Source organism: Chiloscyllium punctatum, chromosome 17 (genome assembly GCF_047496795.1).
Source record: "Chiloscyllium punctatum isolate Juve2018m chromosome 17, sChiPun1.3, whole genome shotgun sequence".
Classification (NCBI taxonomy): Eukaryota; Metazoa; Chordata; class Chondrichthyes; order Orectolobiformes; family Hemiscylliidae; genus Chiloscyllium; species Chiloscyllium punctatum.
In genome coordinates, this window is record NC_092755.1 from 72,823,473 (window position 1) to 72,849,024 (window position 25,552).

At 39.7% G+C, this 25,552-nt stretch overlaps 1 protein-coding gene across 15 annotated transcripts in view; it reads left to right on the top strand.

Moving 5' to 3' along the window:
- clip1a (CAP-GLY domain containing linker protein 1a) overlaps positions 1 to 25,552 on the top strand; it is a 157,503-nt gene that overhangs the window by 32,515 nt on the left and 99,436 nt on the right. For 14 of the 15 annotated variants that reach the window (XM_072587422.1, XM_072587425.1, XM_072587426.1 and 11 more), the window contains 3 exons: positions 697 to 889; positions 5,119 to 5,675; positions 23,844 to 23,968. In XM_072587422.1, the coding sequence (XP_072443523.1) occupies positions 793 to 889; positions 5,119 to 5,675; positions 23,844 to 23,968 (779 nt within the window). In that variant the 5' untranslated portion in view covers positions 697 to 792. Of the gene's footprint in view, positions 1 to 421; positions 564 to 696; positions 890 to 5,118; positions 5,676 to 23,843; positions 23,969 to 25,552 lie in introns of those variants that run through there. The other variant, XM_072587424.1, reaches the window with a different exon arrangement.

Sequence of the window (25,552 nt, forward strand, 5' to 3'; positions counted from 1 at the left end):
GAACGTTGTGTTGCAAGGAACCTTGAACAAAAGATATGTTGATTCCTTGAACAAGTCACGCCAAGAGTGTTTTCTGTTTCAGACGGCATTAATCACAGGCTGCTGTGGAGTGTGGTCATCAATAATACATGATCTCCGTGGTTTAATCATATGTTACAGTCTTTGTTTTAAAAATGTGTAATTGCTAGTAACTGCTTTCTGTGTTATAGGATAAAATGTCAGTCTGGTTATGGCAATATCATGTATAACTGGGAATATAAGATATGGGTCATGTGCTCAGTGCAGACAAAGACTGCATTCACAGAATGGTTTAATTGGTTTTTAAAATAATTCATTCATAAATTGCGTACTGATACAAATTATGATATTTAAGGCTGCTTTGCTGATTAGTGAGAAATAGCAATAAGAAATTCAGAGATTGGAAGTTGTTAATAATAAAGCCAGCACTGAGGAAAAATTAATGGTCATCTTTCAAGTGTTTCAGTCTCTTCAGAAAAAAGACGGGATGCAAGCTCAGGATAATAGGGGAGGACCTCATTGAAGAGTCATTCACAGGAGCTCAGGCATGTGGAAGAGAGCATTGTGCTTTGTCAGGAGGAAGCTGTTTCATGTACTGCTTCCTGCAACAATTAATTCAAATGTGTCTTTCATGGGAGGTAAAATACATTATTCAATCCACAATATTATTTCTTTCAGGTTTTAAATGATACACAGAATTTAAAAGCAGTGCAGATGATTTGATGTTTAGCAAAAACTATTTGAGACAAAGGCTGAAGGAACCGAAGAGGAAGGATGAGTCTGCTAAAACCTAGTGGGCTGAAAGCTCCTAGCAAGATTGCCAAACCAGGGAGTACTGCAGTGAAGCAAGCTGCTCCTTCACAACCATCAAGTAAGTCATTAGAATCTTTTGTCTAGACTTTATGTACATTGTAATTGCAGACAAAGATTACCATTTTAAATTTCTTTGTGCACGATTGTGCTTCATCTTAAATCTTGGAACAATGCCTCAATAAATTTGAGTCAGAGACAGGTAATGAAATTCAATGCACAGTCCTTACTACCATCTTTAGAAGGTTTGTTTGATTTTAAGCTTTTGATTTATATTGTGTGCTATAATATAAAAATGTGAAGTATGATATAATTTTGATATTAACACTTTCATAGCTTATGAATCAAAAAGGGTAGTTCAACCCTTTTATTGCTGTAGGATTGCAAGCATTGATTAGTTTATGGGCTTATTGCACACAATGAAGTACAGAAGACTATCCAATTTATTCCATGAGTAATCAAAAAATTGTTTTTTCTAATACTATGGTGGAACAAATTGAATATTTTCTATTTAGTGTATTCATAAAATATGTTTACATATTTTAACTGTTCTTCTAACACTGGCACTAGTCTAATAAAGAAAGACCCTTAATGTCACTCTTACTATCTGTGGCTTGGTGTTGTGCTGTCACAAATAACATTTTTGAATTTGAAAATTAACTTCAAATGCAATCTCTTTTGTGAATGATGAGGAAAGGTAAAGAATACTTCTGTTAAAAGAAAAACATAATATACGTTTTTCAGAACACAAAGGAAAATGAACAGCTTTGACCTGCAGTGATAAAACACTGGATGTAACCACATTTGGTGAGGGAGAACCTGAGGGGGAGGCAGTGGCCTAGTGGAATTATCACTGGACTGTTAAGTTCAGGAACCCAGGAAATACTCTGGGGACCTGGGTTTGAGTGCTGCCATGGCAGATGTTGGAATTTGAATTCAATAAAAATCTGGCGATGAAGAATCTAATAATGACTAATGTTCCAACAATCAATGTTGATTTTTGGAAAAACCCATCCGGTTCACTAATGTACTTTAGGGAAGGAAACTGCCTTACCCATACTTGGTCTGGCTGTGTGTGACTCCAGATCCATGGCAATATGGTTGACTTTTTAACCACCCTTTAGGATGGGCAATAAAATCTGGCCTCGCCAGCAATGCCCTCATTGAATTTTAAAAAATGATTGGCGGTGGGAAAGACTAGATAACAGATTATTTAAGGATAACATCGTATCTTTAGATTGAACTTGTACAGTGGACCTCTTTAAAAACTTACTACGTTTTCAGATTAAAATTTCAATAATGCTTATCAAATTCTGGTCATGTGTGTAAGCTGTTACAGTATGTTTGCATAAAGCATTATTATCTTCAAATAATGCTTTGCTGTTTTGTGCTGTCCGCTGTTCATTAGATCTTAAAAAGTTTCTGTACAAGAGATCAAAATGACTTCTGTCTTCTGCCTTTGTGCTCTTCTCCTTTATAATAACCTTGAAACAAAAATAGAAAATGCCGGAAAAGCTCAGCAGGTCTGGCAGCATCTGTGGACAAAATTCAGACCGTATCCCCATGCTGTAAGTAATCTAATCTAATCATTTACTCCTCACCCGCTTCCCTATCTTCTGTATATAAACTGACATTTCCTAGCTACTGTCAGTTCTGAGGAAGGGTCACTTGACCTGAAAATTCTGATTTCTGTCCACTGATGCTACCAGACCTGCTGAGCTTTTCCAGCAGTTTCTATCTTTTTTCTGATGTATACATCTGCAGTTCTTTCAGTTTTATAACAAGCATGATCTCGTTTCCTTTTGTCTTATTCTTCAATTTATCTTTTCCTGATAGTTGCTGAAAAGGCATGCAACTAAGGTCATTATGAACAAAAATACAAAACTTGAAATAAAGGCAGGAAGAAGGTAACATTTTTGAAAAATGTTATGAGGAAGGGCAAACTTTCCAAATTTGGTTCTGCTAGCAGCATCACTTTCCCATTCTCCTTTGTGTGTTTCCTATGCCATTTTCCATGTCAATTTTGTCTTGATATTTGATTTTGAAGCTGGGAATGCTTATTCTAACAAAAGATGGCAAAGGGATAGAAAAACAATTAAGATTTAGTGATTACTGCAAAATAATAACTTTGCAAATGTAAAAATCCAGAGCTTCCAAGGGGCCACTGAATAATGATATAGAGTTGTCAAATGTAGAACTGAGTCATAGAGAACACAAGAGTACCAGATTCAGTCTTTGGTTTGGGTTAAGTAAGCAGATCTCAATTATAATACCAGGATGCAATAATTAATCCTCTCCAGGATAAGAAAATGAATCAAGGTCAGCGATGTCTAGTGTTTTTACTCCTATAGCCCATGAGATATCACACTTTTTGTCAACTTCCCACCAGGAACTTTGCTCTCTATTTCAGTAGCCCCTTTCACCAGGAGCTTCAGCCTCACCAAAGGCTCCCCTCACCCATAAGCCATCTTGCTCCCTAAGAGACATTTCGATTCATACTATAAGACCCGCTTGTAACATAACTTTAAGCTTTTTAGTTGCCTGTGGGTATGTTGTACTTCCTTTGGCTGAGATTTAAACTGAAATTTTGTCTGCTGGTTCAGGTTTATATTATAGATCCATAAGTCTAATCAGAGAATAGGGAATACCCCAAGGTTATAGCCAACATTATTGCCTAAACCAGGGACACTGATAAAAAGACAATTTAAACCTGACATTTAGCTCCAATGTGTATGAGTATTGGTATTTAAATATTGCATAACAAGTGTTGCACATTCATAGTAATATACGAAACATTTTGAAATATTTGGATCTGAAAAGTTGCAATATAAATGTTTGCTTAAGGTTCTGCACGATAGACTAGTTAGCGGTTAGATCTGATGGAATACAATGAGAGCAAGCCATTTGGATACAGAATTGGTTCGAAGGAAGGAGACAGAGGATAGTGATGGAGAGTTGCTTTTCAGACTGGAGGCCTGTGACCAGTAGTGTGCCTCAAGGATTGGTGCAGGGGTCCACCGCTTTTTGTCATTTATATAAATGATTTGGATGTGAATATAGGACTTGTGGTTAGTAACTTTGTCGATGACACCAAAATTGGAGGTGTCGTGGGCAAATTAATTTAGGATATCTGGTCAGCATGGATGATTTGGACCCAAGCGTCTGATTTCATGCTGTACATCTCTACAATCCCAAGGTACACACCATCTTGTTTTGGAACTGTAGTATAAAAATGGACCTTCAAGTTATACTGAGAATGGTAAAATTTAGCAATTAAGACAAACTTGATAGTAAATACTAGTTGCATCTGCACATGAAAATCTCTTATCACCAAGGATTATTTTTGATCTGTTACATGTGAGCAAATACTTCAGTCATAGAAATTAGCATTACAAACCACACTTAGTATCTGCTCAAATTTTGAATATTTTTCAACGCATGCATTTCATTTCATGTCTCAAATCTGTTGTTACAATCTATTTAGACCCAATAATGTTTTGAGGTATGTTCTTGTGTCCAATCACATTGCTTAGTTGGCAACTAATAGACTGAATTACAGGAAAGGTCTTTTCCTATTAATAAGTCAACTGAAGACATGGCATCAAGTTTACACTATACTGTCGGCAGAAATGTAGTTTTCTAGTTAAAGTTCCAACTATCCCCCTACTTTAACAGAATCTCCTCTTCCTGGCCCACCATTGTGCATCTTCGAGAGTGTTTTTAAACAATTTGTCTCTTGTTCCTGCCTTTAGAATGGACTTCCAGTAATAACATACCTTCAGAGATTATATGATCTTTAGCTCTTCACAAGCCACCTTTCTACAAACCAGGAATCCATTCTCACTACCACTGTACTTGGTAGTTAATCTAAAATCATTTTTTATTCTGCTTGGCATCTCAGTATCTCTATGTGGGTTGTCTTCCCCTAAATCTGTCTGTCTGACTCTAAGGGTTTGACAGTATGGATGTCTATTCTTTGTGTTCTGGTGCTAGGACTTGCATCTGACTTTCAATAAATTCCAATTTGACTTAAACAAGTCACACAAGTTTGAATCCAAGCAGATTCTGTCAGAAGTCATTACCCCCCTCTAAACTACATTTTTTTTACACCTTAAAACAGTTTAAACATAGCATCTTAACAAGTCCAGTGTTTGTAACAAGTCCTAAAGAACTTTACAGCCAGTGAATTATGTTTGAAGTATATAATATATTGAAGTTGTGTTTTCAAATATTCAACGTCTTTTTAATCAATATCTATTACTAAAACATATATCTATGTTTTTGCTACAGCAAAAACATCACCAGGCGAGAAATCAAGTACATCCAATGCAGAGACACAAGAAGAATTTGTGGATGACTTTAGAATTGGAGAGCGCATCTGGGTAAATGGTAGCAAACCTGGATTCATTCAGTTTCTTGGTGAGAGTCAGTTTGCTCCAGGCCAGTGGGCAGGAATTGTTTTGGATGAACCAATTGGTAAAAATGATGGTTCAGTTGCTGGCGTTCGATATTTCCAGTGTGAGCCATTACGTGGAATATTTACAAGACCTTCAAAACTATCTCGAAGCCCACTGACTGATGGTGAAGCCAATGGTTCACAGACTCATACAACATCTGTTTCTAGAGCCACTTCACCAACATCCACGTCAGCCAGTGTTGCGACTGCTTCATCAACAACAACTGCACAAAAAGCAGGATTAGGTAAATCAGTTGCAACTCCGGAGTCTGCAGCCCCTTCAGCCATGACCAATCTCTTAAAAACAGCAAGTGAATCTGTATCAAACCTTTCAGAAGCTGGTTCAGTCAAGAAGGGAGAACGTGAATTGAAGATTGGAGACCGGGTTCTGGTAGGTTTGTTAACTTTTTTAAAATTTTACTGTGAGATCCAGTGGTTAGATACAGGAATTTAGTGCATTAAAGACAGAAATAAAGCAGAACGAGTAAATTAAATTGTGGGGAGGGTAAACCTTGCCCTCGTCCTTCAATACTTTGAAAGTTAATCCCTGGTTTTCTGGATCCTCAGGCCCTGTCCCACTGCCAAATCATGGAATTCTCTTGCTGTTCAGAAATTTCTAACCATAATCTCAATGCTCTTTGGTCATCAAGGCTAACCTCAATTGTCCCATAGCCTTAATACAGCCTTCAGTTTTCTCCCAGGTCCCAGAATACTTGCTGTAATCTAGTTCTTATGATAGCCCCAGTATTTGTGAAAGCTTCATCTCAGTACTCTTGGATACTTATCTCAATGTACTAGGCATGCTCAGGCCCTATCCTGCTGTTGCCATACTGTTGAAGGCATCTGCCAGTGAGTCTAAGTCTAACCCCAATGTTCTCTTTATGACTAAGCTGAATTTCTTATTGAATATAAATATCATTAACACTTTGTAGTCTTTGTACAAGACCTTTGTTTGTCTTATAGAAATACGGCCATGTAATTTTAATATTCTCATTTTAAGAGTTGTTCAATACTGCATTTTTAAAATGTGTTTGCAATGGTAGCGGTCCAAGTGAATATTGAGCAAGGAAAGTTGAACACAACTTGTGTAATTTGCATGGCTCCGAGGAAAGGCATGGCAATAAGACTAGCCAAATTTTTTTTTAATGTGAATCAGCTCAGACACAGTCAGTTAAATGGTCTCCTAGTTTGAAATCATGCAAAATGTGATTTAAATGTATCAAATCACATCTGTTATATTTAATCTGCGACAGGTCTGTCCATTCTTTCAAGTATATTTTTTCTATCTTTTCTAGTTGCTTTTTTCACTTTTAATGCCAGTAGTGTAACCAAGCAATCAGAAAGAGAATGCAATGTTTTAACTTACTTAACAGGTTAAAATTTATTAGCATTGTTGCAACAGATTATTAGCTCATGGTTATTCCTGGCACTTTCCATTCTTCTCTTGATAAGAGCAATAACTGTTCGGTTTCAACAAACTGCATTAGTGTATTAAATATTGCTTCATTTAAAATGTGACCGAACAATTTAAAAATGAAAACTTTTGTTGTTTCCACAACCTGAAAATATGGTGAAAACTTTGTATTGACCAGACAACTTTTTAGATCCACATTATAGCAATCCGGTATCCATGACTGATAGCAGTGTGTTCTTGGATGAAATATATTTGTGCGCAATAATCCATATTGGGTGTTTTGGCAACTGCTTTGGAAATGTCTGCTGAATGCCAATAGTATCTCAATGAGTCAGCCTTGATGAACCAGCTATTACTGTTAGGTCATTTATGTGGAGCAGTTTATTATGTTGCTATATGTAGCCTTAGTTTGTCTGTAGCTCTCCTAAAGGGCTTGTGAAGAAATGTTTCTTTCAAACAAACATTGAAACCGTAATTGATAGTTATGTATTTCATAATCCAGGGAAAAGGCTGTATGATGTTGCTATCTTATTTGACATTGAGGAAACTCATTAACGTTGATGTACTCTCCCCATCCTTTCTCTGTCTCAAGTTTTCTGGTGTTTTATTTTTGTTGGCAAAAGTTGTCATAATATCTCAAACTACTATATAGAAATGAAAAATTGCCTGTTTCCTAGCAGCTAATGTGGCACTAGAACATCAAACAATATTTTGTAGATTTGGTAAGCTATAAAAGACTTCTTTTAATCAAGCTTGAAGTTTAGTGCTTAGATGACATGTATTATATGACATCATATTTAATTTTTATCTGATCTTGCACTTGCTGTCTAACATGGATTATTGGGTAGCAACAACAGTGGTGATGTTGGCTGATTTTGTTTTTTTATTCTTTTGAGAGACACTGAGAAGTTTATGACTATCTTCAGTAAAGACCAGGAATTGAGCATATATCTCTTGTGCGATTTAGTATTTGCAAATATGCAATATGTTTACCCACCAATCTATTGAGAGTGCTGAGTTCTACTGATTGGGTACCAAAATAGATGTTGCAATCCTGATGTTCTAACTAATTCCATTCGATGACTTATGATATTATGTGTATTATCAGCACTTAACAGAGTTTTGTTATGGTAGTGTCATCCTGTTTTTACCCCCTTCAGTCAAAGCAAAGCAATCGGAGACACAGTTTCGTTTTACCTCCTTCATCTTTATTCCAGGCCCTGGAAGGAGAGAGAGCAATCGCCCATGTGCACAGATATGAGTTCTAGGTTTCTGTGGAATAGCAGTTTCTTAATGAATTATATAGTCATTTTACAGGGATAAGGCAACATACATATTAATTAGGTGACTGTTACAATCAGAGAGTGTTAATAGTAGACATGAAGCCATCTGCTGTCATACAATGAATGTTCTGAATCTTGTTCACTGGCTTCAAATAATGGATACTTCCCCCTTATTAACTGACCTTACCTTCTGAATGTTTCTAATACTGTTATTTGGCTGTACATAATGAATGCTTTTCCACCTTATTAACCCATTACCCTTGCCTCCAGCACCCCATTGTTAACTGCAAGTTCTCATCTGATCTGAGTCATGCTCAACTGAACCTCTTCTTTCACAAAACTCAAAACTTAACTCTTTCCCTACCTGCTCATACCTTATACATTTTCTCAGTAAGGAATGTTAAATGGCCAAACCAGAGAAATTTTGAATTACGCATCAATATGTTGTAAAGAATTCCTATAAATAGCAGTAAACACGACTTAAATAAAAAATAGGTCTTTTCAGAAGATGTATGCAATCTCCCAAAAGTAGAGATCAGAGAGGCTGGAAGAATGACACCTGAAGGAAAGTGAGTTTTGAGAAGACTTTTAGCTCCGGTTGAAGTTCCTGATGTAGGTTTGTTCGCTGAGCTGGAAAGTTCATTTTCAAACATTTCGTCACCATACTACCTAACATCTTCAGTGAACCTCCAGACAAAGTACTGCTGATGTTTCCTGCTTTCTATTTATATGTTTGTGTTGTTTTGCGTTGGCGATGTCTTTTTCCCCATTCTTTTTCCCAAGCGGTGGTATACTGGGTCTAAGTTAATGTGTTTGTTGATAGAGTTCCGGTTGGAATGCCATGCTTTGAGGAATTCTTGGCTTGTCCTAGGATGGATGTGTTGTCCCTGTGGAAGTGGTGTTCTTCCTTATCTGTATGTAAGGATACTAGTGAGAAATGGTCATGTCGTTTTTGTGGCTGGTTGATGTTCATGAATCCTGGTGGCTAGTATCCTTACGTACAGATAAGGAAGGACATCACTTCGACTGGGACAACACATCCATCATAAGACAAGCCAAACAAATACACACACAAGAATTCCGAAAAGCATGGCATTCCAACCGGAACTATATAAAGAAACACATTGAATTGCACCCAATTTACCACCCCCTGAGAAAAGGTACAGGAAATGTCATCACCAACTCAAAGAAACACAAACTTATAAATAGAAAGCAGGAAGCATCAGTGCTTCGTCCGGAGGCTCGCTGAAGATGTTACCTAGTATAGTGACGTCTGAAAATGAACCTTACAGCTTAGCGAACAAATGTACATCCAGAACCTGAAGGAAATTAGTGTTAGTAAGAAAGTTGTACAGGAGAAATGTATGGATTGAAAGTTAATAAACCTCCAGTCTAGCTAACATGGTGTCACTGTTTAAGAAAGGTGGTAAGGACAAGCCAGGAAACTATAGAACAGTGAGCCTGACATCGGTGGTGGGCAAGTTGTTTGAGGGACTCCTGAGGGACAGGATGTACATGTATTTGGAAAGGCAAGGATTGATTAGGGATTCGTGCGTGCGAAATCATGTCTCACAAACTTGTTTGAGTTTTTTGAAGAAGTAACAAAGAGGGTTGGTGAGGGCAGAGCGGTAGATGTGATCGATATGGACTTCAGTAAGACGTTCAACAAGGTTCTCCATTGGAGACTGGTTAGCAAGGATAGATCTCACGGAATATGGGGAGAACGAGCCATTTGGATACAGAACTGGCTCAAAGGTAGAAGACAGAGGGTGATGGTGGAGGGTTGCTTTTCAGACTGGAGGCCTGTGGCCAGTGGAGTGCTGCAAGGGTGGTACATGTATGGAATGAGCTGCCAGAGGAAGGGGTCGAGGCTGGTACAATTGCAACATTTAAGAGGCTTTTGGATGGGTATATGATTAGGAAGGGTTTGGAGGGATATGGGCCGGGTGCTGGCAGGTGGGACTAGATTGGGTTGGGATATCTGGTCAGCATGGATGGGTTGGACCAAAGAGTCTGTTTCCATGCTGTACATCCCTGACTCTATGGTTTGCCCCAACCCCATTTTGTCTGGTCTGCCCATAACCTCTTGTGGGAAAAAATCTGCTACTCTGTCCACCCACAGCATAGCCACAAACAGCATAAGGAACCATGTCTGCCTAAGCCACAACAGAAACTACACAGAGTGCCTCAGCCTTGACCAAACAGGCTAACTAAGACACTGGGCAGCAAACAGGAGATGACTCAAGCCACTTCCAGACTTTGGAATAGACTTCCCAAGACAACCTGACAATAGACTGCCTATCCCTCAATAAGCACAACCGCTCCTGAAGCCCTCAGGGCAGCCTCACTCCTCACACAAACTGGGACTCCACAAAGGGTGCTCAGAATGAAAGGCACCAAGGTGGACTAACCTCAATAGAAATCCATTGATACCAGAAGTTTTGGAATCTTCTGAGTCAATCATGAACTGATTGCTGCTCCCATTGATTGTGTTTTACTGTTGACTGTACTATAATTCACACCACATTACCTAACCCTGATTAAAAACTGCCTGTGCCCACTGCTCAAGGAAGAGAACCCTTGGTCTACCTGGACAGACTGTCAGTTCTGTGTCAGCCTAGTCAATTTATCTTCCAGTACTTTCGCTTGTTTTAAAACATTTGTCAATTTCATCCGATCCACACTTGCGTTCAATTGGCTGATTTCTCCCGTCGACCCTTCGGCTCCATTACTTCTTTTCAGCGAGGTTTCGCTGGAACACATCTATGACATTATAGGAGAACTACCTTATTTCCCACCAATATAAACTTTCCTTAGCCACCTGCTAATTCCTTTTAAAATCCTAAAAACTTTTAACACCCCTTAACCTTCTACATTCTATGGAGTGCAAGCCTGGCTTACATAATCTCTTTTCATAATATACTGCAAATCCTACAGCCCTGGTAATATTCTGGTGAATCTGTGCCTCATTTCTTCCAAGGTACTAGCACCCAAAACCCTTTTTTAAAATCAAGTTCAACCTCTATTTTCCATAACTCTCTTTGGGCATCCACTGTTGCTGTCTTTTCACCATTAATGTACTTTGGCCTATCCTACTTGATTCTAAAAATAGATGACCTCACATTTAACTCTATTGAATTCCCCCTACCCACTCGTTTAATTTCCCAACACCAATGTATACTTCTAGTTTCAGGAATAATTAACCTTCTCCCATTCATTCTCAAACTTCGATTACAAATTTAATTAAAAACATAGTTAACAGTTGTAATTTCAGCACTGATCAATGTAGGACAACTAATTCAACTACAAACTCACTACTGCTACTCACTGCCTTCTTCAACCAACTTCCCAGCTTGGTTAATAATTTTCCTTAACTGATCATATTTCAGATGGCTAAGGTCTTGTAAAATAGCAAATATTACCCTGAAACCTATTAAACTAATCTTAGGAGTCACAAAACTAGACACACGACATAGCAATTCTAGGAGATGGAAGTTATCACAGCTGTGATGAAATTGTTTCAAAACACAAAGTAGCCACAATAAAAAACAGTCAACAAAATGTAAATCAACCAAAAACGGAAATGTTAACACTTTGAGAACGTATTTCATACCTTGCCAAAATGGTTCATTATAGCCTCTTCTTTTAGCCATACAAATGTTTTGATTGCAATGTCACTAACTCCATAAGCCGCATTCAAATAATTTTGATTTAAAAAGATATAAGGCAGGTGATAAATCAACTTTCGGTGTATTTAGTCACTCTGCAACATTCGAAATATACATGATCAACTCACCTGGCTAGTCATGTCATATTAATATAATTTCTCTATAAATGTCAATTTATATACACCAAAGTACTGGACAAATACACTGCTCTGAATACAGGTAGTATTAGAATATTTTGCAATATACAGTTAAGATTATTTTGATGACCAGTAGTCCATTTCTTCTCAACCTTACGAGTGCTTGGCCCAAAAGGAAGCCATTTGGCTCATCACACCTGTTCTGGCTCTCCAAATGAGTATTATGAATTAGTGACATTCTCCTGAATTTGCCCTATCGCCTTGCACATTATTTCTATTTAATTAAAGAACCTAATGCCCTCCTGAATTACTCAATTGAATCTGTCTCTGCCATATTCACAGACAGAGTGAATTCCATGCACAAATCACTGTGTGAAAGCATACTTAAGAGTTTAAATACCTTATAAAATCTATCAAATTACTTTCCTGAAATAGGAACACAAGAGTATGCTATTCCATCCATCAGGCCTGCCCTACCATTCAACATGGTTATGACTGAACGAACACCGAAACGTCCATTACTCACCCCATCCCCATAACCCTGTACAGCATTGGTAATCAGAAATCTACCAATTTCTGCCCTAAACTTTCTCAACGACTGAGCCTCCACAGCCCTCTGAGCAAAATAATTTCTTCTCATCTGAGCTATATATCATTCTCCCTTTCCTTAAACGAGGAAAATATCTGCATTTACCTTGTCCAGTCCTTCAAGTATTTCATAAATTTCAAAGAGATCGTTTCTCATTCTTTGAAACTCTAGAGAATTCAGACCCAGTCTGTGCAATCCCTCTTCATCGGACAGTCCCACCATGTTGGCAACACACCTGATGGAGCTTTGATGCATTCCCTCTATGGCAATATCACCTTTCCTGAGACAAGGAGACCAAAACTGCACACAGTACTTCAAGTGCAGTCTGACCAAGCTCTTACATAACTGAAGCAAAACTTGACCACTCCTGCACTCAAATGCTCTTATAATTAAGAGCAACATTGCAATAGCCTTCCCAACTGCTTGCTGCACCTGCGGGTTGGCCTTCAGTGACTTACGGAGAAGGATACCAAGAACCCTTTATACATCTTAAATGGTAAAATGTTAAAAGTGTAGAAATCCTCTCCATATTTGTTTCTCCGACCAAAGTGGGTAACCTCACATTTTTCCACTTTATATTCATTTGTTATGTTTGTACTCAGTCAAAGTCTGTCCAAATTCTCCTGAAACTCACATTTCTATCTAATGTTGTATTACCACATATTGGGAAATACAACATTTCAGCCCCATCTCTAAATCATTGCAAACAGCTGGAACCCAAGTGTGGATTCTTCCAATACCTAATTAGTCACCTACTGCCAACATGAGAGAGACTCAACTATTCCTATTTTCTGCTTTGTCTGTTAGCCAGTTATCCATGCCAGTACATTGATAACAGGTAATGTGCCAGAACCTTCCTAATCAGCCTCCAGTGGGAGACTTATCAAAAACCTTCTGAAACTCCAAGGACACCAGGTTCATTGGGTCTCATTTATTAATTTTGTTACTAACATCTTATAAAAACTCCAACAAGTTTGTCAAACAATTTCTCATTTACAAACTCATGCTATACCCAATCAGATCACTACCCCATCTTTTGTAACATTTTTGAGCATTTTCTCCACTACTGATGGAAGGCTTATAGGTCTGCAAATTCCTGCTTTTCTCTATCGCTTCCAACTTAAATAGTAGGGTGACATTTGCAAACTTCCAAACTGCAGGAATTGTTCTAGAATCCACAGATGAATCAACTATCTCTACACCCATCTCCTTCAACATCCTGAGATGGAGATTATCAGGTCAAAGAGTCATAGAGATGTACAGCACAGAAACAGACCCTTTGGTCCAACCTGCCCATGCTAACCAGTTATCCCAACCCAATCTAGTCCCACCTGCCAGGACCCAGCCCATATCCCTCCAAACCCTTCCTATTCATATACCCATCCAAATGCCTCTTAAATGTTGCAATTGTACCAGCCTCCATCACTTCCTCTGGCAGCTCATTCCATACACGTACCACCCTTTGCGTTAAAAAGTTGCCCCTTAGGTCTCTTACATCTTTCCCCTCTCACCATAAACCTATGCCCTCTATATAGTTCTGACTCCCCCACCCCAGGGAAAAGACTTTATCTATTTATCCTATCCATGCCACTCATAATTTTGTGAACCTCTATAAAGGTCACCCCTCAGCCTCTGACATTCCAGGGAAAACAGCCCCAGCCTGTTCAGCCTCTCCCTATAGTTCAAATCCTCCAACCCTGGCAACATCCTTGTAAATCTTTTCTGAACCCTTTCAAGTTTCACAACATCTTTCTGATAGGACGGAGACCAGATTTGCATGCAATATTCTAACCAATGTCCTGTGCACCCACAACATGACCTCCCAACTCCTGTACTCAATACCCTGACCAATAAAAGAAAGCATACCAAATGCCGCCTTCACTATCCTATCGACCTGCCACTCCACATTCAAGGAGCTATGAACCTGCACTCCAAGGTCTCTTTGTTCAGCAACACTCCCTCGGACCTTACCATTAAGTGTACAAGTCCTGCTAAGATTTGCTTTCCCAAAATGCAGCACCTCGCATTTATCTGAATTTAACTTCTCAACCCATTGACCCATCTGATCAAGATCCTGTTGTGATCTGAGGTAACCCTCTTTACTGTCCACTACACCTCCAATTTTGGTGTCATCAGCAAACTTACTAACTGTACCTCTTATGCTCACATCCAAATCATTTATGGAAATGACGAAAAGTAGTGGACCCAGCACCGATTCTTGTGGCACTCCACTGGTCACAGGCTTCTAGTCTGAAAAACAACCCTCCACCACCACCCTCTGTCTTCTACCTTTGAGTCAGTTCTGTATCCAAATGGTTAGTTCTCCCTGTATTCCATGTGATCTAACCTTGCTAACCAGTTTCTCATGGGGAACCTTGTCAAATGTCTTACTGAAGTCCATATAGAACACATCTACTGCTCTGCCCTCATCAATCCTCTTTGTTACTTCTTCAAAAAACGCAATCAAGTTTGTGAGACATGATTTCCCACACACAAAGCTATGTTGACTATCCCTAATCGGTCCTTGCCTTTCCAAATATACGTACATCCTGTCCCTCAGGATTCCCTTCAACAACTTGCCCACCACCAATGTCAGGCTCACTGGTCTGTAGTTCCCTGGCTTGTCCTTACCACCCTTCTCAAACAGTGGCACCACGTTAGCCAACTTTCAGTCTTCCAGTACCTCACCTGTGACTATTGATACAAATATCTCAGCACTAGGCCCAGCAATCACTTCCCTAGCTTCCCACAGAGTTTGAGGGTACACCTGATCGGGTCCTGGGGAATTATCCACCTTTGTGTTCCAAGACATCCAGCACTTCCTTCTCTGTAATATGGACATTTTGCAAGGTGTCACCATCTATTTCGCTACTGTCTATATCTTCCATATCCTTTTACACAGTAAATACTGATGCAAAATACTCGTTTAATTTCTCCTGCATTTTCTGCAACACCACACAAAAGACGTCTTGCTGATCTTTGAGAGGCCCTTTCTCTCCCTAGTTACTCTTTTGTCCTTAATGTATTTGTAAAAACCCTTTGGATTCTCCTTAATTCTGTTTGCCAAAGCTATCTCACGTCCCCATTTTGCCCTCCTGATTTTCCTCCTAAGTATACTCCTACTACCTTTATCCTCTTCTAAGGATTCACTCGATCTTCTTCTTAACCAAACCCTCAAGTTCTTTAGTCATCCAGCATTCCCTATACCTACCAGCCTTTAACAGGAATCACTATTTTAAATCTAATGGAATTATGATCGCTGGCCCCAAAGTGCTCCCCCATTGACACCTCAGTCACCTGCCCTGCCTTATTTCCCAAGAGTAGGTCAAGTTTTGCACCTTCTGTAGTAGGTACATCCATATACTGGATCAGAAAATTTTCTTGTACACACTTAACAAATTCCTCTCCATCTAAACCCTTAACACTATGGCAGTCCTAGGCTATGTTTGGAAAGTTAAAATCCCCTACTATAACTACCCTATTATTCTTACAGATAGCTGAGATCTCCTTTATAAGTTAGTTTCTCAATTTCCCCCTGACTATTAGGGGGTCTATAATACAATCCCAATAAGGTGATTATCCCCTTTTTTCTCAGTTCCACCTAAATAACTTCCCTGGATGTATTTTCAGGAATATCCTCCCTCATTACAGCTGCAATGCTATCCCTTATCAAAATGCCACTCCCCCTCCTCTCTTGCCTCCCTTTCTATCCTTCCTGTAGTATTTGTATCCTGGAACATTAAGCTGCCAGTCCTGCCCATCCCTGAGCCATGTTTCTGTAATTGCTATGATATCCCAGTCCCATGTTCCTAACCATGCCCTGAGGTCATCTGCCTTCCCTGTTAGGCCCCCTCCATTGAAATAAATGCAGTTTAATTTATTAGACCTATCTTGTCCCTACCTGCCTGACTGTTTGACTCTCTTCTGTTCTCAACTGTGTCTCCGATTGATTTCTTTCCTCACTATCTCCCTGGGTCCCACCGCCGCCGCCTCTCTCTCTCTCCACCCCCCCCCCCCCCCCCCAACCTTACTTGTTTAAATCCTCCCGAGCAGTTCTAGCAAATTTCCCTGCCAGTATATTAGTCCCCTTCCAATTTAGGTGCAATCCGTCCTTCTTGTACAGGTCACTTCTACCCCAAAAGAGATTCCAATGATCCAAAAATGTGAATCCTTCTCCCATACACCAACACCTCAGCCATGCATTCATCTGCTCTATCCTCCTATTCCTGTCCTCACTAGATTGTAGCACCGGGAGTAATCCAGATATTACTACTCTTGAGGGCCTCCTTTTTAAATTCCTGCCTAACTCACTCTAATCACCCTTCAGAATCTCAACCTTTTCCCTTCCAATGTCGTTGGTTCCAGTGACCTCTTACTGGCCCCTCTCCCCTGTGAGAACATTCTGCACCCTCTCTGAGACATCCTTGATCCTGGCACCAGGGAAGCAACGCACCATTCTGATTTTTCGCTGTTGGCCACAGAAACATCTGTCTGTACCTCAGACTAGAGAATCCCCTAACACAATTGATCTCTTGGAACCTAATGTACCCCTCGTTGCACTAGAGCCAGTCTCAATACCAGAAACTTGGCTGTTCGTGCTACGTTCCCCTGAGAATCCATTACCCCCTACATTTTCCAAAACAGCATACTTGTTTTAAATGGGTATAGCCACAGAACATACCTGCACTAGGTGCCTACCTCTCTTACCTTTCCTGGAGATAACTCATCTATGTGACTGTATCTGAGACTTTCCCCCCTTCCTGTAACTGCCATCCGTCGCATACTGTTGCAAATTCCTCATTGCCTGTAACGGTCTCTCCAACCGATCCGTTCGATCTGATAAGATTCGCAACCAATAGCGTTTATTGCAGATATAATCTGCAGTAACCCTAAACTCTCATTAAACTCCCACATCTGTCAAGAAACACATATCACTCTACTAAAGGTCATTTTTGCTCCTTCACAATCTACAGACCCAGAAAATAATGCCGTCTTAATCCTCTACAAAACAGTGCCTCAGCTTAGATTAATAGTTACAGCTTATATTTTAAGTTTAATCAAGAGACATATCTCCAAAAATACATAATCAAGAAATAACCCACTCTACTCACTACTGCTGACTTTCTGTAGGCCCCTTAAAACAATTCACTTATCTGATTCTGTGCCGTGAACTTCGCCCAAACAGTTCCTCCAAGATCACTTGTGAATTTTGCTGTTTGTTAAATTTCCCGCATGCACTCCGATGTCCAACGATACATGAATTCAAACAGCAAAGGCAGTCTCTCTCTCTCTCTCTCTCTCTCTCTCTCTTCCCCCCCCGCACTGACTTCACCATGTGCTTGCTTTGTCTGCTCTTGTCACTTTTAAAACTGCTGTTTTGACTTTTTCCTCCAAAGTTCCAAAACAATGTAACAGCATATAAAACAGTAATTGCTGCTCCACCCCCTAAAGTACCTCAAAAAAGTAGCAGCAGTTACAGCCAGAAATTTTTCCTGTCCTCCATCTTGGATCAGACCAGCAAAAAATATCACTCAAACATCACCCAAAAATCTAACGCAAAGTATAACACAGCCTGAATGAAGTTTGGAATCCTATTTATTAACAAAACAAAAGTAAATTTAACACCGTACATTTAAAAAAATATAAGAAAGCTGCTCTCTGTACAGTACCTCTCTCAGAAAGCTGCTCTGTTGGCAGCTGTCATCGATGCATGTGCAGAACGACATGAAAACAGGAGCGCACATCGCGCATGCACGGAACTGCACAGAGTCTTTGGTGCTGACATCGTATGTGTGCAGAATGGCGCATCGACTTCCACACAGGCGCAGAATGGCATGAAAACCAGCATCAACATCATGCATGCGCGGACAGCAACACATGCGCGAACAGCGCAAACATTGGCGAATGTACAGAATGAAACATATGAACTGATCTCTGCTGGAATTGCGCTATTGCCAACAGAGGTCAGTATTCTCTAAGATACCGTTCCCTAGTTCTTCAGTGGCATTATAGCCAAATTGCGCTATTGGAACGTGCATTATCTTAAAACTACCTGTATCTTTAGTCAAGAGAGGCAATATTCTTTAAAATCAAAGTCTATCATTCAGGCGAGAGATGAGTCAATTTCATTCAAATGGCTTGGTAGTGTAGAAATCTTTGCCACAAAAAGCATTGGATACCAGCTCAATCCATAATTTTGAATTTGTGATTGATAGTTCTATTTGCTTGACATGTCTTTTGAGAGATTTGGACCCAAGACAGGTGGATGGAATTGGGATGCTATGATTTCACCGACTGGAAGGAACAGACTCTAGATGAGTGACCTTCTCCCATTCCTATTCTGCAGCTTTATTTTAATCTGAATATAGCTCTGAATTTGATGTGCTTGCTTAGCCATCCAGATGTATGGGCAAAGATTAAGGATCTTGTGCTGAATAATTCTGTGGGTGATCTGTGTATGGTACAGATGGTATAGTAAAGAGATCACCATTGTGTCCAAAAGTATTCGGATTGTGTTTAGGTAATTAAAGCCAGGGTCCACTGTATTGACAGTCTGACTTGTTAAAAGGTAGGTATAATTCAAAACATTATAACATGGTGATAGAAAGTGGAAATAATCACTTCCTGAAGGGTTAATATGCCAGTAAAAGTCAATTAAGATATATTAATAGCCCAGAATTTGCTGGAGTGTGCTTCGTATTAGTTAGATTTCTCTCCTCACCCTCCAGTTCTCAATTCTTTTAAACTGTCAAATCTTTTAATTGTACATTGTTGGAAGTACATGTGTTCAGAGCACAATAAGCTCTAGAACGTTGGTGGGACTAACAATTTCTCCTCAACTAATGAGATTGAAGGACAGAAGAATTTAAGAATCACGAAAGGAAAGAGGATGAATAAAATCAAAATCATTTCAAGAGGACTGCATTAGAAGGAAAGCTAAGGAGCAGAAAAGTAAGAAAAATCTTTTAAAATATAAAACTTTAAATTTTGAAATGGTCTAAGATTCAGTTGCGGCCTGTAGGAATGAGAGTCCTCAGTTTCACTTGTGCAGTTATGTGTATTTGTTCACGGAGTGTGGTTTTCAGTGAGTTGGTCAGCATTTAATACTTATTACTAATTGCCTTGGAGAAAGCAGTGGCAAGCTGCCTTATTAAACTACTGCAGTCTTTGGGATATAGGGATATCCAGTGTTATAAAGGGAATCGCAGGATTCTGGTCCAAATTAGCATAGTGTATGGTTTGAAGAGCAACTTGCCAAACAAAAGGACGAGTCAAACTAAGCCTCATTCCTTATTCCTTATGGCCTAAACTGGATGACTGGTGTTCTAGGGACCTAAATCAAGTCATGAAAAAGCTCCTTACTCACTTTGCAGTGCAGTTCGTTGTTAATTAGGTTATAGAGAGATTTGCTTTTTTTTTGCAAGCCTAACAAGCAAATGTTACCACCGTTGTTGGCAATTTGACAATTCCTTGCCACTAATTGCTGAATTATTTACACAGTGGTGTGCACTTTATTATTGGAGGGAAAATTATTAGCCACTGTCTCCATGCAAATTTTAATTGTTCTTATGTGTATATGTAGTGAGAGCACAATTAGTGACAAATTGCTGTTAACTTGAACAAAGTGTGATGTTTGTAACCTGTGTATTGATGGCTTCATGAACTCTGTATACACAAGCATTCTCATTTTTGCTTTTTGTCATAGCTTTGTGATTTTATTTTTCTTCCAATAATTTCCTCCACACTTTTTGATGTTGATGGTTCTTACATGGATGTTGTTTAATGGGTTTTGGCTATCCAAAAATAATTAGTTTCAGTCGTCTTTCCATAAAGGAGAGTAGGCATGTAATCTGGAGGACTTCAAAAATCATTTTTTCCATTTTATTTCTGTATGCCACACATGCTTTGCTTCGTAGATCACTGAATAGAATTCAGTCCTGAGCCATGACCAATTTCCTAAATCTCTCACTGCGTAGTTCCTCAGGATGGTTTGCACACATGCTGATGAGTTCCTATTTTACTTATTGTTGCTAATTACCATTTCAGCATTTAGTGCCAATATTTTATGGCACAGGCAATGATTTCCTTGAGTTTGCTCTTTGAATTCCTGTTCTTGCCTTTGTGCATGCATGGTATATAGTCTTTTGCAATCCTATGAAACTTTGTTTATCCTTTCATTGATTTTTTTTTTGTTAAAAGCCTCTATATTCTTTTGTTGGCTTGACATTGTAGCCTTAAAACTTTCAACAACCTGTACTTTGTCTCATTTACCCAAACTATTTTTCTTTCCACCATCTATCCTGTTCTTTGGCTCATTCCTTTGTACTCATCCATGCAATTGTGTTTGTTCTGGAGAGTTTTATCTGCTTTGATAGAAAGTAGCATTTTAATAATGGTAAAAAAAAGCACTTTAGTCTATTGCTCTTCACTTTGCAAAAGATTAGGTTAGTATATCTGTTAGATTTCCATTAAAAACTAGACTCTTCAATCCTCTTCTGTAGTTGGCCTCATTCTGGGATGTGGTTCTCTTTTGATGTATTGACTAAAGGGTTACTGTTGTTCAAGTATTAGGAGTAAGTCATCTATCCCGACAGAGCTATCATTGCCAAATCCTAATCTGTTCTCTCTCAATGTACACACAAGGATGCTTATTATGAGCTAGTATATGTAATTAACGACTGTAATGATTCACTTCTCCCCCCCATTCCCCCCCCCCCCCCCACCCCCGCACTCTGCCTTTCCCTTCTCAGACATCAGCCAATTCTAGAACATCTGTTTCTTGACATACTGAATTGCTGAACCCCTCCCAGACCATCAGTTAAATTTGAGATTCCCCAAGGTTTATATTTATTTATATGAAGTATATTTATTACAAAACCAGTTAGGCTATCTGGAGGTTGAAATTTGTGAGCAATTTAATCTTTAATTGTCAATACTGCATTTGCTAACCAAGATTTGGAGATGCTGGTGTTGGACTGGGGTGTACAAAGTTAAAAATCACACAACACCAGGTTATAGTCTAACGGGTTTATTTGGAAGCACTAGCTTTCGGAGCACTGCTCCTTCATTTGGTAGCTGTTAGCATTTGCGAACAGTTTTAAATTGGTTCAGTTCCTGCAAGGGACATATGAGATTGTGCCTTAAATGTAAGGAAAGCGCAAACAACTGGCTACATATCACAGGATGCTTCAGACAACACATTCCAGCTAAGCAAAATTTGAATTTAAAACTTTCAGACTGTGTGCCATCCATTTTTTATGTTCAACATCTTTGGGTTGACACAAACACAAACAGGATATCTGTGGATCTTTACTTCAAAGTTTCAAAATACTTTCTGAATATGGAACAATAATTTGTTTTAAAAATAATTCTGTTCAATCATAGAAAGTATTGCATGCTCCCTAGTGCAATATTTTTCGTTGGTTTCTTTTGGGGGGGACAAAGCAGCTCCTTTGCTATTTGATTTGTGAAGGTAATTTGAAAGGATCTAAAATGTGCAAATGTTTTAGTCCCACTGGCAACATGTTCAGTTCAGGGTGCCATGATTGAATGAGTCCAGAGCCCTTACAAAAACTGCAGTGCAAGTTTCTTCAGCTTTTAAGAATGTGGTAATTGACAAAATACTACATGTCTGATCTAATTTGAGAATACCTGCAGCTTCTAAACTAAGAGATGAGTGTGACAGCCTTTAACGTTTAACAGAGTGAGGCATCAAGGAGCACAAGCAAAACTGAAATCAATGGAAATTAGGAGGCAAACTCTGCTGGTTGGAGTCATATCTGGCACATAGGAAGATGGTTATAGTTGTTGGGAGGTCCATCATCTCAGCTGCAGGACACCTCTGCAGGAGTTCCTCAGGGTAGTGACCACAGCCCAACCGCCTCCAGTTGCTTTGTCAATGACCTTCCCTACATTGTAAGGTCAGAAGTCGATGTTTGCTGATGATTGCACAATATTCAGCACTGTTCATGACTCCTCAGATACTGAAATAGTCCATGTTCAAATGCAACAAGATCTGGACAATATCCAGACCTGGATTAACAAGTGGCAATTAACATTTATGCCACATAAATGACTGTCACTGACCATCTCCAATAAGAAACAATTTAACCATAGCTCCTTGATACTCAATGGTATTACCATTACTTAATTACCTATTATGAACATCCCAGAGATCACTTTTGACCAAAACCTTAACTGAACTCTCCATATAAATACAGTGGCTACAAATCAGGTCAGAGGCTAGCAATACTGCCGCATGGAGCTCACCTCCTGACTCCCTAAAACCTGATCACCATCTATAAGGCACAAGTCAGGACTGTGATGGAATACTCCCCACTTGCCTGAATGTCTGCAACTCCAAAAACACGAATGAAGTTTGACACCATGAAGAACAAAACAGCCCATTTGATTGGCACCACATTCACAAGCACAGACTCCCTCCTCCACTGACACTCAGTCGGAGCAGTGTGAACTATCTCTACAAGATGTATTGCAGAAATTCACCAAAGATTCTATGGTCGCACCTTTCAAAGCTACAACCATTCTTATCTCGAAGGGTGCGGTCAGCAGATACATGGGAACACCACAACCTACAAGTTCCCCCCTAAACCACTGACAACCTTGTCTTGGAAATGTATTGCCATTCCTTCAGTGTTGCTGGGTCAAAATCTGGGAATTCCCTTCCTAATGGCATTGTGGATCACCCTACAGCATATGGACGCAGCAGATTAAGAAGGCCGCTCACCACTTCCTTCTCAAGGGCAACTAGGAATGGGCAATAAGTGCTAGTCAGCCAAAGACTCCCACATGCAAAGAGTGAATTTTTAAAAAATGACTTCAATCAAGTCTAAACTGCAATTTCTCAGTGGCATTTAAGAATTGTGGATTGGATAGGTACATGTTCTGTACAGTTTTGAATCTGTTGATCTTTAACAACAAATAAAAGTTTTTTTTTGATAGGGCTTACCAAGTAGCAGCCACCATTCAATACAATATTATCAGATTCTAAATTTAATGGTCTGACTGTCATGAGATATTGTTTCCATATTGCTGATCTATAGATGGTACGACTTAAGTTAGGTTTCACCGTAGTTTGGACTGACTTTATTCTGCTGGTCGTTGGTAAAAGACTTTTTAAGCATTTCCAGTGTTGGTGTGCACTGTAGTCTGTTGGGATACTTTGATTTGGTTTATTGGAGAAGAATCTTCATGCAAATCATATAAGTATCGTTTCTAAATGGCTCATTTTTACACTGCTAGTCATGAGACTGAATTCAAAGCGTGAAGGAAGCTAAAGGTGAAATATATTCTTGATTTTAGTAGTTAACAGCAGAGAAGTTGCAGGTGTGTTTACTTAGCCTTGTATTCATCCTGTGATTACCTTTGAGGTTTTTTTTCATTTCTAATTTGTTCAGATTAAAAACATTAATTCTTGACTTGTAATGCAGCTTTGTGTCCTTCTGTAGGTTGGAGGTACAAAAGCAGGAGTAGTGCGCTTCTTGGGAGAGACTGACTTTGCTAAAGGGGAGTGGTGTGGAGTGGAACTGGATGAACCACTTGGAAAGAATGATGGCGCTGTGGCTGGAACCAGGTTTGTTCAGAATGATTGTTCTCTAGTCAAACCCTTTGAACACTTGTCAGTTCCTTTGAGCCATTTGAAGACTTTCACTAATTTTCTGAACCTGAGAGATTACTATTTGGTGAACTAGAAAATCACGATTTGGAGATGCTGGTGTTGGACTGGAGTGTACAAAGTTACAAATCACACAACGCCAGATTATAGTCCAATAGGTTTAATTGGAAGCACTAGCTTTTGGAGCACTGCTCTTTTATTAGGTGGTTGTGGAGTGCACAATTGTAAGACAGAATTTATAGCAAAAGTTTACAGTGTGATGTAACTGAAATTATACATTGAAAAATACCTTGATTGTTTCTTCAGTCTCATCTGTTAGAATGACCATGATAGTTTCACTTCTTTCATATGTAAATCTAAAACTTTTTTAAAAAGTTACATTCTCAGGTTAACTGTAACAATTGGTAAAAACAATGACTGCAGATGCTGGAAACCAGATTCTGGGTTAGTGGTGGTGGAAGAGCACAGCAGTTCAGGCAGCATCCAAGGAGCTTCGAAATCGACGTTTCGGGCAAAAGCCCTTCATCAGGAATAAAGGCAGAGCGCCTGAAGCATGGAGAGATAAGCTAGAGGAGGGTGGGGGTGGGGAGAAAGTAGCATAGAGTACAGTGGGGGAGGGGATGAAGGTGATAGGTCAGGGAGGAGAGGGTGGAGTGGATAGGTGGAAAAGCTAATCCAGAATGTAACAATTGGTGTCAGTGCAGATAAGATGTTGAAGGTGTTAGTCCCGTGTTCCCTGTCTGTGGCCACAATGTTTAGACTGATTCTAATCTAAAAAGTGAGTTAACAGAGTCTTACATGGAATAATGCAGTTTTTGAGCAAAGTACAATGTAACTCTGCAAGTATAAATTCACCCCACAAACATATGTGTGCATGTCTGGGGTGTGGGGGTTTGTGAGTGAGTGTAAAGTGGTCTAAATCTGTGAGAGTGTGGGTGTGTGTGTCTGGGTGGGGGATTGTGGGTATCTGTGAGAGAGAGAGAGAGTGTGTGTATGTGTGTAAAGTGTCTAAGTCTGTGAGAGTGTGGGAGTCTGAGAGTGTGTATTGGAGTGCGTGTGTGTGTGGTATGCACACGCGCGCACCGGAGTGTCTGTGTGTGTGTGTGTGTATAGTGCAATGGTGGTCGCCTGTAGTGTAACATGAACCCAAGGTCCTGGTTGAGGCCCTCCCTATGGCTACTGAACTTAGCTATCAGCCTCTGCTCGGCCACTTTTCGCTGCTACCTGTCCGAAGACCACTTTGGGGGATGGTCACCCAAAGGTCCGAGGTCGAATGTCCTGGACCACTGAAGTGTTCTCCAAATGGGAGGGAACACTCCTATCATCCATTGCCCTAGCCCTTTGCGCGGTTTCAGCAATGTACCATGCCTCAGGACATCCTTGCCTGCAGCGTATGTGAGAGACAACGTTGGCTGAGTCACATGAGTACCTGCCACATACTTGTCCTGAAAGCTGAGCAGTTTGCTACAAATAATGCTCTGTTTGAGGTTTGGCAGTTGTTTAGAGGCATGCAGTGGAGGTGTGCGGAAGGTCTTGGTGAGG